Source organism: Anguilla anguilla, chromosome 15 (genome assembly GCF_013347855.1).
Source record: "Anguilla anguilla isolate fAngAng1 chromosome 15, fAngAng1.pri, whole genome shotgun sequence".
Taxonomy (NCBI): Eukaryota; Metazoa; Chordata; class Actinopteri; order Anguilliformes; family Anguillidae; genus Anguilla; species Anguilla anguilla.
In genome coordinates this window covers 25,657,733-25,671,128 of record NC_049215.1, presented here as the reverse complement: position 1 = coordinate 25,671,128, position 13,396 = coordinate 25,657,733, and the positions used below count along the sequence as shown (strand labels likewise).

The 13,396-nt window shown below is 40.8% G+C and overlaps 1 protein-coding gene across 1 annotated transcript; it reads right to left on the bottom strand.

Moving 5' to 3' along the window:
- Window positions 1-892: 892 nt before the first annotated feature.
- LOC118214314 (interleukin-1 receptor type 2) lies at window positions 893-8,723 on the bottom strand. The gene is made up of 10 exons (XM_035394201.1): window positions 8,576-8,723; window positions 6,445-6,529; window positions 5,610-5,883; window positions 4,252-4,426; window positions 3,729-3,906; window positions 3,572-3,625; window positions 3,288-3,350; window positions 2,830-2,965; window positions 2,504-2,649; window positions 893-2,014 (listed from the first exon to the last, which is right to left on the bottom strand). The coding sequence occupies exons 1-10, from the start codon at window positions 8,591-8,593 to the stop codon at window positions 1,875-1,877; spliced, it is 1,269 nt and encodes a 422-aa protein (XP_035250092.1). The 5' UTR covers window positions 8,594-8,723; the 3' UTR covers window positions 893-1,874.
- Between the last annotated feature and the right edge of the window lie 4,673 nt (window positions 8,724-13,396).

Below are 13,396 nucleotides of genomic sequence, written 5' to 3'. Positions count from 1 at the left end.
GCACATATATTCATTTTCTGTACATTTTTTGTAATACGGCAGCATTAGTTTAAAAAAATAATAAAATAAAACGCATGGCTTCACAGACTGCTGTATTTCTACGCACAAGCATTGCAGGCACCAATATTTATCACAGATATTTGATAACTGTAAGTAATTGAGCTGGCCAAGATTACTTTCCTGTAAAACCAAGCTCAGGTTATAATGACTCTATTCAGGCTGTATTTATTCACCCCTGCATGCTACTATTTATTGTGACTGACAAACACTTTCAGATTCCGTTCATATGGTTGGGAGGCTATAGTACTAAAAACACAGGTTTCACATCCAAGTTTTGAAAACCTTTCATACACATGACATTAAAATATGTTTTTCTTTAGAACAAAGATTTCCTGATAATTGGGCTCAAGGCATAAAGTAAAATTATGCTCTTGGTTTTGTCTAAGGTCAAATTCACAAAACTGCACGTACATGTTGACAGCTCACCCCTTTGAGCCATGCATGCATTTAATTATATTATTAAATTATTTAAATATATTATTTAATATAATTAAATAACTATATTAAATAATAATTTAATGATAACCTGTGTCATTAGAAATGTTGAAGCATCAAATTAGCACCCTCTAATGGTTCATGAATGGTTAGATACTGTAAGCCCAACACTAATGGCAGTTAAACCTGGGGTGCCTCCCCCACCCACCCACCCCTTACCCTCTCTGTTCAACACCCATGACTATAGACTGCAGTGCTGTGCTTATTTTAACATGAGTGCCTACAACCAGTTAATGATGTCATTATATTACGGCTGTATTTTATCTGTGAAGAACTTTAGTGCAAAATCCTTATTCCATAAGAGCTTTGATCAAAAAACCACAAAGGATACCCCAACTAGATCTGCATTAATTTTATATTTTATTAAAATACAAAATATTGGGGGCTTCTTCTTAGATCTCCAGATCCAAGTCTGAGAAGCCTTGAATTAAACACTTGGACAAAACCAGAATATGAAAAACAAATGGGCAAAGTAATAGCAAAGTCAAACCAGTACTGATAATTTAAACATCAACAACACAGGAATGGCTACAAAAATAATGTCTCACTCATTATATTCACATTTTACAAAATATAAATTACTTTAAAGAGAAATAAAACAGGAGACTATTCATTTAACTGAAGTGACACTGATATATAGTATACAGTATATAAATGCCCAAACTGTAGGTAATGCCAATTCCTAGGAAATAATTACAAAAAACTTCTCATTTAAGAACTCAAATGAAAAAAATACAATAGTTCAAATCAAACACAAGGCAAATTTAAGACTTATTACTACTCTGTTCACATATTGTCATAAATGTAGGTATCGACAAATTAATTGACAAAAGATCATGTATAATACTGCAATAGCAGGGATAGCCTCACAGTATCAGAGCTAGCTGAAATCATCTCTGTGCATAATGTCCATGATTTTTAGTGAGATGGAACATTCTATAAAGGCAGTGAAAGTTACAGGGACTGAGGGGTGACTGACTACCTTGATTAACCCTTTGAAGGGTAGGTTATTCCAGAATGTTTTTTTTTTTTTTCAAAACTCTGTCAACTCCACTGCCTTCAATGACCAGTAGTCACTGTTATATCTGCATTAGAATTTTCAGTTAAGAACATTCCAATCACATATTTGTGACCTCACACCTTAAAGGGTTAAAGTCAAGGTGTCACCATTGCCTTACCTCAAAGATGGAGACAGCCAACACTTTTCATTTGTGTAACCCCAAAGATGACTGGAGTAGCACACTAAAACTTTTGTCTCCATTTGTTTGTATCTAACAGAATTATAATATAAACAAGAGCATGCAGGGCAGCACTAGGCTTCAAAAGGTGCTATTCTGCCTTGCCAGTATATAATCTGTCTTTCGTTTGGATTTGAGGAGCTGGTAGAGGATCACACACACCACCGTTAGGAAACAAACAGTTCCAGCTGCAGCCACTATGAACCATGTGAATGTGGAGTCTTAAATGGGGAGAGCAATGAGATTGACAGGGGACAGGGTGAGAGAGGGAGGAGGGGAGAAGAGAAGAAAGCATTAAACATACATTTGATTGATTTATTTTCTATTAAACAATGAAATCCATAGATATATACATAAACACTATTCAGCTTTGATAAAAAAATATTATTATGATTATGATGATGATGATTATTATTATTATTATTATTATTATGATGCAGAAAAGATTATGTCTGGATTATGCCAATATTCATAGACATTGCATTTCAAGAGTCATTACTGACCTAGAAATGAACACAAAATGCAATGTATGGAATTAATGTGAAACACTCATAAGCAAACATTGCCCCTGAATTTCTGCTGAAGGTCGCAAATATTGTTCAGAGGGGTTTGTGAATATTCCCAGTGCCTTTGGGTATTTGATCTACTGAAGTAGAAGAATGAAAATAGTGGTATCCTATCCTGACAGGGGACCAGAAGATAGGGCCTACCTTCCAGTCTGACATGAACCACCACCTCTTCTCTTCCTCTGTGGTTTTGAGCAACACACTTTATCTCTGCCCTGGTGTCTTCCTCAAATAACTCCAGGAATACAAGCCCCAGCTCGACGTAGTTGACCCCCTTCTCGACAGTGACCCTGGTAATTCAGAAGGAATGTTTGACCCATTATGTCATATTATTACACTTGAATTAATTAGTGTAAGGTTTATCTGTACGCAATAGTTTCACTAATATCTTTGAATGAATACTAATCTGTCAAAACTCACTGATACATGCACAAATAAAATTAAAATATACAAAATACAAGGGACATTACTTTTTATCTCCCAATAAAGCGTGACCACTTAGAGAGTACTCCTGCACAGTCTGGCCATTTATGAACCATGTGACCTCTGTGGAGTCTGCTGATTGGTTCCCTGATGACGCCTTGCACATTATCAGAAGACTTGATCCTGAATGAAGGAACAAAGAAGCGCACATGCACACACAGACAGAGAGAGAGAGAGAGAGGAGAGAGAATTAGTGATGAAATCACTTGCAATGGAATACATAGTGAACACAGATGGCATTATGTTCATAACTATTTACAGCAAGATCATGAAATATTAAATAATAATTTTGTCAATATGTCATTTGACCACTGTATATTGTTTTTATATATAATGCTTTTATACATTACATTAATCAACTATCAATATCAGTCTATATCATAACAGCAGTGAAACACTGAAAAGAACGGCAGTGCAATACTTGCTTCTATGATAGTAAACTCACCCAAAGTACTTTGGAAGAAGGTGCCGTTCACTGGATCAACAATTTTAGGTCGAACAGTCTCCACTGGCAAAATAAATACACAACAGGTGGTCAAAATCACATTCATGTCAGCTCACTTAATAAATGGGTGGATTATCAGCATTACTAACATAAGGTGAACACAGGATGCAATTCACATGAGACATGGACGGCTTTACCTAGAGGCCTACACTGCAAGACACGATGCAGAACAGAAAGACCGTTCCTCAGCCAGGAAGGATCTGCTCGTAACTAAATTTACTCACATACTGGGCTGCGGCTGGGTGTGGCACTTGGTAAAGTGGGTCTGGGTTCAGGAGCTGGACAGAGAAATTGGACTGTTATTTGGGTTTTTGAAAATTGCAATATGAATCCCTGGGCTTCAGAGACCATACGGAGCAGTACTAGAGTATGGGTAAATACCTGTCACGCTCAGCTTGGTGACTCTGGTGACAGTGTACTCCGTATTGTTGAAGAGTACTTGCAGCTGGCATGTGTAAAATCCCTCGTCTGTGGAGCCGACGTTTCGAATAGTGAACGACGTGTTCGTCTCTCTGCGATAGCGTGTCCTGTTCATGGAGAAGGCAATAGGGGTGGCCTCCTGCAAAACAATCACACAGAGTCGTGCCTTAGCTCAGGTGTGTCAAACTCCAGTCCTGGAGGGGATACACTGGTCTGCTGGTTTTCCATGAGCTTCGGCTCAAGGGATTCATGAAAATATTTGGTTGGCTAGACAGTCCACACAACTTGTTCTCAAGGCCCTAGCTGGCAGCTGCATGAAAGGAAACCACAAACACCTGCAGCCCCCCAGGACAGGAGTTTTACACCCCTGCTTTAGCTGGAGAATTACTAGATGGGGTCTGCTATTTATTTATTTATTTTTTACACGGGAAATACTACCATATACATCACAGTATTCTGAATTGATCAAAGCAAATATAGCTACCTTGTACCATTTCAGCCTCCCGGTGATGTTGAATTCATTTATATGGTGACAGCTGAGCTTCATATTTTGGCCGGGGAGAGCGAATTTTGGGTAGGATATCGCATCCAGGCTTCCAGGCTGCCTTGTTTTGTACACTCGTAGAGTAATGGTCGAAGCACAGCAGTAGGAAGCATTTCTAAAGAGGAGGAGAGGAGGAGAGGAGGGCATCAGGGCCTATTCTGGCTATTGGCTATTGGCTATTGACTCAGGAAGCTTGGCCCCATTGAAAATACATATGCATGCACTCACCAATATTGCGTATTACAATAAATATTTCTACAAGCATACCCATTTACCATAATCCCACAAAAAAAAAAAAACAGTACCCAGGAGTTCACAAAAGAATGACTAAGTTAATCCACATCATGGCTATGAGTTAGGATTCATAGCAGCCACAGCATAGGAAGAACCATATCATCAGGTCTGAAAAAAGATCATATCATTGAAATAACTTGCCAGCTAGCATCTATGGAGTGGACCACCATCAAGATACTGTGCATGATTTAGTTTCTGAATAGAACTACAGCTCAAATTTAATCAAAAGCCTAGGAGAGAGCTACATTACATTATTACATTAGCCTACCTGTAGAGCTACCAGAGAGCTACCTGTAGGTTACATTCCATACCTGCACAGCGAATGCTAAATGTTGGAAACAGAAATGACTTTTATACCTGCAGGGGCTTGAGCTAAACTGAAAGGCTATGAGACAGAAAGTGAGAGAGGAACAGTGGATGTTTTAGAGAACTTGAAGTGCTTTATCTCTCATAGTGAGGCCAATTCCATATTTCACATACTTTCTAGCAGCTCATTAACGAACTGGTGTTTCCTGAGCCATGTAATATTACCATAGAATTCAGTGGCTGCTTGGTAAATATAAGCACCTCTCTTGCTGAAAAAAATATTATAAATATTTGTGTAAATATTTCCCTCTTGATTATCTTAAACACCATTCCCGCAATTAACTTAATTCACTTTACCCGAAAGAGATCCGGGATATTATTAGCAACCTACAGACAGGACTGGAGGATGACACTCCTTGTCTATACACTACTACACACTGTAAAATGGCGATTATCGGGCAATAAGTATTGATGTGCATGAGGGACTCAGTGAAGCACAGAACGTACGTACACATCGAAAACTTCAAACAGGATCTGAAGAGAAACATGGTCTGAGTAAAAAGTCCACAGACTGTACGCAGTAAGCTCCTGAGTAATGTGAATTTATTAACACCAGAAAAGATCGTTTTCGAGCCTAACGTCCAATGAAAAGAGCACCGTTTCCGAGCCTTCGTCAGACTTCGAGGCACCGGGCCCACCTGAAGACGCAGGAGTAGGTTCCAGAGTCCGCGGCCTGGGCGGGCAGGAACCACAGGCGGCGCTGGCGCTGCTGCTCCTTCACCCGGACGCTCTCTTCGGCGGGGATGGGCTCCTCGCGGCCCGCGTCGTCGACCCGGCGGAAGCTCATGGCGCCCTCGCTCTGGGAGAAGCCCTGCCTGCGGAGGAAGCTCTCCAGGGAATCGCATCGCAGGACCACGGCCTCGTCCTGCAGGCGGAACTCCGAAACCTCCGCAGACAGCCGGTAGCAGCCCCCTGTGGAAAGAGCCCAGCGGTGCACTGTTACCAGCCATGGAGCCGGCAACACCAGCTCCACCAGCGGCAAATAATCTGGCACAGAGCAACGCCACCTCTCAGTGTTTATGGACTGCACAGAACAGGGGTGTCAAAACTCCGGTCCTGGAGGGCCAGAGTGCCTGCTGATATTGCACTTGTGGTTTCCTGTCAATCTGCACCCAGTTATGGCATTGCGAACAAGGCTGTATGGACTCATAAGCCGATCAGAGACAGCTTTTTTTGTTGTTGCTGTATTTCTTTATGTGAACTGCACTAAACCAACCTCCAACTGCTTGAAATGGTAATCATGCATAAAACAAATGAAATCACCACTGGATGATGAAATGTAAAAAATCCAACCAGTTACAGCCTACAGCTGATCACCAGGTAGCAAATTGTGCTTCAGCTGGATGACCTCCCGATGACACCACAAAAAATATTTTGTGTATGTGTGTATCTTTTCGCCAGTAAATATCTTTGCTGATTTCAACTTGAAATGCAACACATCTTTACATGAGTGATACACATACGAACACACACCTCTCATGGGTATCTTAGACATCCTGTTGGCACCAACCACATTGATGGAGAGTAAAACGGTCAGTGAGACAAGGGCCAAGGCAAACTGTGGAGAAAACACATCAGAAACCACACATGCAAATGTTGTTATCACTCATATAATCACTTATATCCAGCTCTGTATGTCGTTTTTAAAACCAAAACCAGATGAGTGGCAACCCATGGCTTTGACAGTGATGACCTCAATGAGACATGTTTCGCTCATAGTGCTAAAAAAAAAACAGTCCTCATATTGTTGAAATGCAAAGCTACAATTTTGATTACAATGCCTGTCTTTACTGGCCACAAGTATCACTTGAGGGAAAAAAAATATGCACACACAATGTATTAAATAGTCCCAAACATGTTTTAATGCAAATTATGTTTTGACCAGCAGCAGCGTGTCAAGAATCAAATCAAATCAAATCACATCAAATTTTATTTGTATAGCGCATTCTACAGCAGTTGTCACAATACGCATTACAGACAACCCTGGCCTAAACCCCCACAGGAGCAAGCCTAAGGCAACAGTGGCAAGGAAAAACTCCCTGTGGCAGATGGGAAGAAAACTCAAAAGGAACCAGGCTCAAGGGGGAAACCCATCCTCCTCAGGTCGGCGCAGGGTGCCGACTAGTGACCAACATGTCCGTCTGTTTTACAGCTATCAGCGTGCTCATTACTGGCATAATTTCTCGGAAGAACATTTCAGCTGTTTCACGTCACGTAAATACTACTTTGCAGTATGATTCAGATGTCCTACCACAGAGTTCAGTGCCCTCACAGTAAACTTTGCCAAACACTAGAACCTCCAACAAAAACAATACCCTTCAGTGTTGTGCATATTAGAGACAAGTGCTGGAGTCAGTCCCATATATGGCCATTTAAATAGTACTGTAGGTGATATCAGTTTTGATGTCAACAGTGCTGTTATCACAAACACAGTCAGTGTGTAGGCGAAATCCCAGAAACAGAGCCTTGGTACAAGTGATAAACTCTCCATTCTATTGAATTAATGTACCACAGCAGATTTGCACTAAATCCAGACCTCGCTTCTCTCCATATGTTCCTCCCAGAGAGACTGATATTCCACATACAGAAAATTGGGACAGTGACACATATTTTGCTGTTTTGGCTCTGTCGGTCTTTAATTCCTATGTGGACCACCCGATATGGATGTAAATGCCATCAAATTAAAGCTGACATTCCATACTCTAATTTCATATATTTATGCTTTATTTCAAATCTGCTGGAGAACAGAGCTAAAACAACAAAAACTGTCACTGTCCCAATCCCCCACATATACAACCGTCTGTGAAATAGCATAGATATTCTGGTGGAAAATATCACTTAAATGAAAATCCAATGTAATGTCTCACAGGGCTAGAAATACACAATGTTAGAGCATCAAATATTAACACTCAAATATTAAATATACTGGGGGAAAAAAATACGGTAAGACCTACAGTATGTCAACATCGCAAACTTGTATTCAACACAAAATATGAATCCAGTAGCTCACTATCACACCACAAATAATACAAATGCTTTCTCTCACTATCAGCTAATTATTTTCAAGAGAGATGAAGGAATTTTATATGGCAAACAAAAGTAAACAATAAAACTTCCAAGCTAGATGTGTAAGTACTCAGACGGTTAAAAAGGTTCCTTAACTGACTTTATTTAAACATTTAAAAATAAAATATTACATTTCTCCTTTTGACCCAATTGAAGACTCACCTCTTCAGGCTGCACCTCTCCCCATCCCTCCCTTCCCCCCTGTAAATGACTAAACTTAGGGTTGTAACTAGGCAGCTGTTTCGTAGGTGACTTAGGTGCATTAACTGTCTTAACGACTACTTGTATATTTTCCATAGATTGCGTTGTTGCCGTTCTCGTTGTTAGTGTTAATCAGTTTAACCATCAGGGTCCAAGTTGAACTATGCGGTTGTTCCCTGCACTTGGACCGGTACTTCTCTCTAGGGGTTTCGTCATACTTGTTCCTGGTTATGGTTATACACTTTGTTGTACGTCGCTCTGGATAAGAGCGTCTGCCAAATGCCTGTAATGTAATGTAATGTGGCAGTAAATGAAAATATAAAGGCGGTTACCTTACCTTAACTCTGGGGATCATGTTGCTCTGAGTGATGGTAACAGACACACAGACTGCTCCTCTCTGACTGTGAGCACGACCGTGGGGGGAACCTCTCTCACCCACTTATATATTCCTCCACTGACGTGGAAATTCCTGCTATTTCTCAATGGCATCGACAGCAAATGGTGACCTGCAAATAAACACACATACACACCCATATCTGACACACTTTCTTTTTCCAGTGCTGTCATTAATGTAGTGTAATGTATGCAAGTCTACATAATTTTCAAGCTCCTGCTATGAAATGAAAAGTAGAACTATTGCGCACTGAAATTCTTACTTTATCGATACATAGATGCTCTCTGTACAATTTTTGTTTCATGTCCCTCCAATTTTAAATCTCCTTGCACATTTGTCATTTGATTACTTATTTTAACTCTACCAAGCTAAACTATTTTACAGTTTTTGGGTTTCTAGTACATAATTGTAAGTGTTGATACCATAGATGCCTCCAAATATAATTTGCATATGACTTGCTATTGTGTTAAAATATTTTCAGTTATTTATAATGAATTCCTTTGCACAAACAACAATCACTAAAAGGTAATGATCACTGTATTTTACACTTCAGAAACTAACTTTGCTTATATTGCTCAGGAAATGGTTTGTTCACACCTCTGAAAATGTATAATTAGTCAGCGAATGAATTACTGCATGTTACAAAACAAATGTAAAGCTTTAGTTTTACAATGCAACCAGAGCAAAATTGTAGTCATAAATTGACAAACAGCACAAAATAATAATTACACACCTATGTTTGATGTACAGTATATAGTATAATTTGAAAGTTCAGTCATCTAGATTTTGGATTTTAAATGAAGCACGTTTCAGGGGATTTCAACTCTTTCAGCAGCATTTCTTAATCCTGATATAGGGGGTACAGTATGTTCACAGATCTTATCTGCACTGGACATCACATGACTGTGATAGGGCAAGGAATTTGGAAATCAGAGAATCATGCTTACAACAATGCACTCCCATGCAACTAAATGCATCACTGCAACATATTTTACCATTTCAGCCCTTTGATTAAATGAGTCAGTAATACAGCACGGTATTAATTGCAAATAAAAAAAGATTTGCGTTTCAATGATTACATTTGGAGGCCAATAAAAATACACACGATAGTGATTAAAAGAGATTGAAAGATGCCATAGAGGCTAATTTTAGGGTAGATATTTCACAAAAATGTTGAACACACACCTCAACGTTAACCTCTTAATTAGCATAAATGCACCCACGGCAAAACATTTCTGTAACAGAGGACTTTTAATAGAACTAAATACGGAGCAGTGTAGTTCTATGTAATTTCCTAAAATGAAATCCAGCATACACGTTATACCGCCCACATTCAGATTTTTTTTTAAACCACTGACGACAATCACCGTTTAAATTTTCCTCCATTCAGACCATCATCGTGGTTTCGAAAGTCGTCAGCATGCTCGGTACGTACAGCATGATCTCGGACATACGAAGATTGCATTTACAACGAGGAAGGAAGGATGTTGAGCAACGCAGCTCCACAGCCACACTGCTTGTGTACATCTCATTTCTCCGGTTCATCAGAGGTTACATAAATACGGCCCATTATGTCATACGTTCATTCCACTAACACCATGATTTTGTTAATCATTTGCAAAGATAAGGTACAAACTTGAGCTCAAGAAATGAACGTGCTCATGGGCACAACAGAAATACCCTTTCTCGGATTGCGAGAAATCAGAAATCGAGAGTGCAGTGCTATTAACCCCTACTCTACGCGGATATCTGGAGCGTGGGGGGGGGGGGGGGGGGGGGGGTGGGGATGGGAGGGGGGGGGGGGGGGCGGGGGGATGGGAGGACCAGCGCCCCAAAGGAAGGCTGCAGATACGCATGCTCACGCAATGCGACAGGAGTCGATGGCACACACTGGGTTTCAATACGACACTCCGACAAACAGGAATTTGTGTCATGGTTCTGTATTTTCTGTTTATGTTTTTCCTTTTTGGGCCGCCAGAGGGCGGTACTTCAGTTTTGTAGTTCTGTTTGTTTTTCCCCTCATGGCTTTTCCCGGTGTTTAATTGCATTATTGTTTTCAATTATTGTTTTTTGGTTGTGTCTTGTTATCCCTTCCCTCCCTGGTCTCATTGTGCCTTTGGTTCACCTATGTCTTGTTACCGTATATCGGTTTATTTAAGTCCTTTGTCTCCCTGACTCGGGTGCTGGTTCCTATTGTTTATGACTCTGTGTTTCCGAACGTTTTTCTGCCTCTGTGTTTCCGCCCGTGAGTTTCTGCCCGAGTATCTGTGTGTTTCTGCTTGCTGTTCTGCCCTGCCCGAATTTGGCTCTGCACGTTTTTGGTTTTTTGAAGTTCTGCTTTTTGTTCTGAAGTTTTTGTATTTTTCAGACTTGCCCTGCGTGGCCTTGTTTTTGGTTTCCTGGTTTTGTTACTTGTATGAAAGCAAACTCTTTGTTCTTATTTTCCTTTTGACGCCTCCTGAGTTTTTTCCCCCACTCCGCATCCATGGGTCCATTCTCCCGAATTCCTGACAATTTGAGCCTACATTTTACCACGGTATCCTGAGATATCCTGAGCATGGTCTTTTCTGAGGCCAGAACGGGGTTTGAAATCCAAATGTTACAAATGTCACAGAAGACGCTGCTCCTGCAGGGGGGGGGGGGGGGGGGGGAGGCACCATCAGAGATTTTGGGCCCCGTGAAAAGATCTCACACTGGAGGCCCTCTGTCAATCAGGGCTCTTGGAATAAATGTAAATACCCACAATTTAAAGTCTGCATTTTAACCTCATATTCATAATTTCACTTCATATCCAATGTGCTGGAATACAGAGCCAAAACAAACAAACAAAACAAAAAGTATTTGGTCACTGTCCAAATACTTATGGACTGTACGGTATTTACAAAGCAGGAAACTGAACTCTGTGCTTATCAGCATACGTGCATACTGCTAGCAAAGCAACCCTCTGGGACCCTTGAGCACTCCTTGAAGGTGTGGGTGTGCGTGTAGAGACATGTTTGCAGAATGACTCATTGAGTAAATATGTATGTGTGTGTGTGTATATGCCAAATGACACAACCCACAGGTGCAAGCAGGGATTTTTGGCAGCATGAAAAGGTTTCACATTAGATCCCACCACCCCAGGACACTCCCTCATGCATAATCTCAGCACGATTTTTTTGAAGGTCCCTGTCAGTCAGGGCCTTTGGAATCATCATATCATTCCTAGACAGCACCACTGATTCATGCCACCCTAAATATGAAGGGATTGGCAGTTCCATTGCTATGTACTACACATGCAGTATGTTGAGTCAAGTGCGGACTTGTTAAACTAATGTCTTTGTCACGTTTACATTGAATTAGTCACCTTTAATGTCAGTTTCGAGGTAGTGCAATGATGACACAATAAAATGGCCAGTTACATGCTGCTTTTACAGTAAGCCATGGCGATTGAACAACTGCATGTATGTATGACAAATCATCTCTTTGGCACCGTTTGCCGTGGATTGCGGGGAATTTGAGTGCAGTAACACACCAGGCATGAGCAACACCAATCATGTGGCTCTCGGTGGAGATAATGCACAGGGCACTGGCACATGCAGGAAACTCTCCTCCTTATTAATAAAGCCAGACTTCCACCCCTTCCCTCCCCCCCCCCCCCCCCCCACCATAACCCAGCTCTCTCATTCATATGCTTTTCCATGTCACATTGCTCATCATCATAGCTGAGGGTTGTCATATTTCCATGCTGTAGCTAAAAAAAAATATTCAGCGACTGACACAAATCGGCTGATATTTTAAGGCAAGCCATTTTACAACATTGCAAAAGCGGTATTGCATGTTGTGGGGTTTCTTCGAGAAGCACTTCTGCCTGGTTGCCTAATGCAGCATCCTGTCTAGGGGGAGGGTGGCAGGTTCTAATACATGCAAGACCACACTGCTCTACGGCAAAACTGTGTGGGCCACTGTCATAAGAGTAGTTATGACAACCATCACCCAATGAAATCAACTGTCAGCTCATTCCTGCTGCCTGCCTCTTTTCATTCATTTCATTGCAATAGTTTTTCCACTACTGGAAAGTTATCACACGGAGGTGATTTTCTCTGCACTACATTTTGCTGTGAAATGTTTTAAATCTACAAATGACTTGTTACAAATATATTTGCTACAGCAAATAACCAAAACTTTGATTTACAATTCCTGGTGTGAACTGACAACACTACTAGGTAAATAGTGACCTACAGCCGAACCGTGGGCAGTATGACAAGGTTTCATCAGCTCGTTACAAACCATCCCCTCAACCATTCATGTGTACCGCATACAGAGTGACAGGCAGCACAACATCCCTTGCTGAAACAATAACAATAATGCTTCAACAAAGCACCAATTCATTGAGTCTTACCTTTACCTTTGTATCAACAATAACTTGCTCGTTTAAAAAAATTAAAAAACAGATGAAATTGATGTGGTTTCTTAAATTGAACAATAGGCTTAGTTTTGAAATAGAAATGTCCTGGGGGGACCCAGTGTCTGCTGGTTTTTGGTGTGTTCTCGACACGAGTGGTTCATTCAAGTCATTGAGTGGCTAAAGAATCCACACGCCTTGTTCTCACGGCCATAAAACCACAGAAAGGAAACCACAGAAACCCGCAGACACTGCAGCCCTGTCTGGGTTCAGTCGGACAGCCCAATCCTACATCAATTAGAAATTGCAAACGAATCGTGTGGTTCCTTAAATTGCAACATAATAAGCAGCCAAAATGAAATTCCTGCATGGCACAAAAT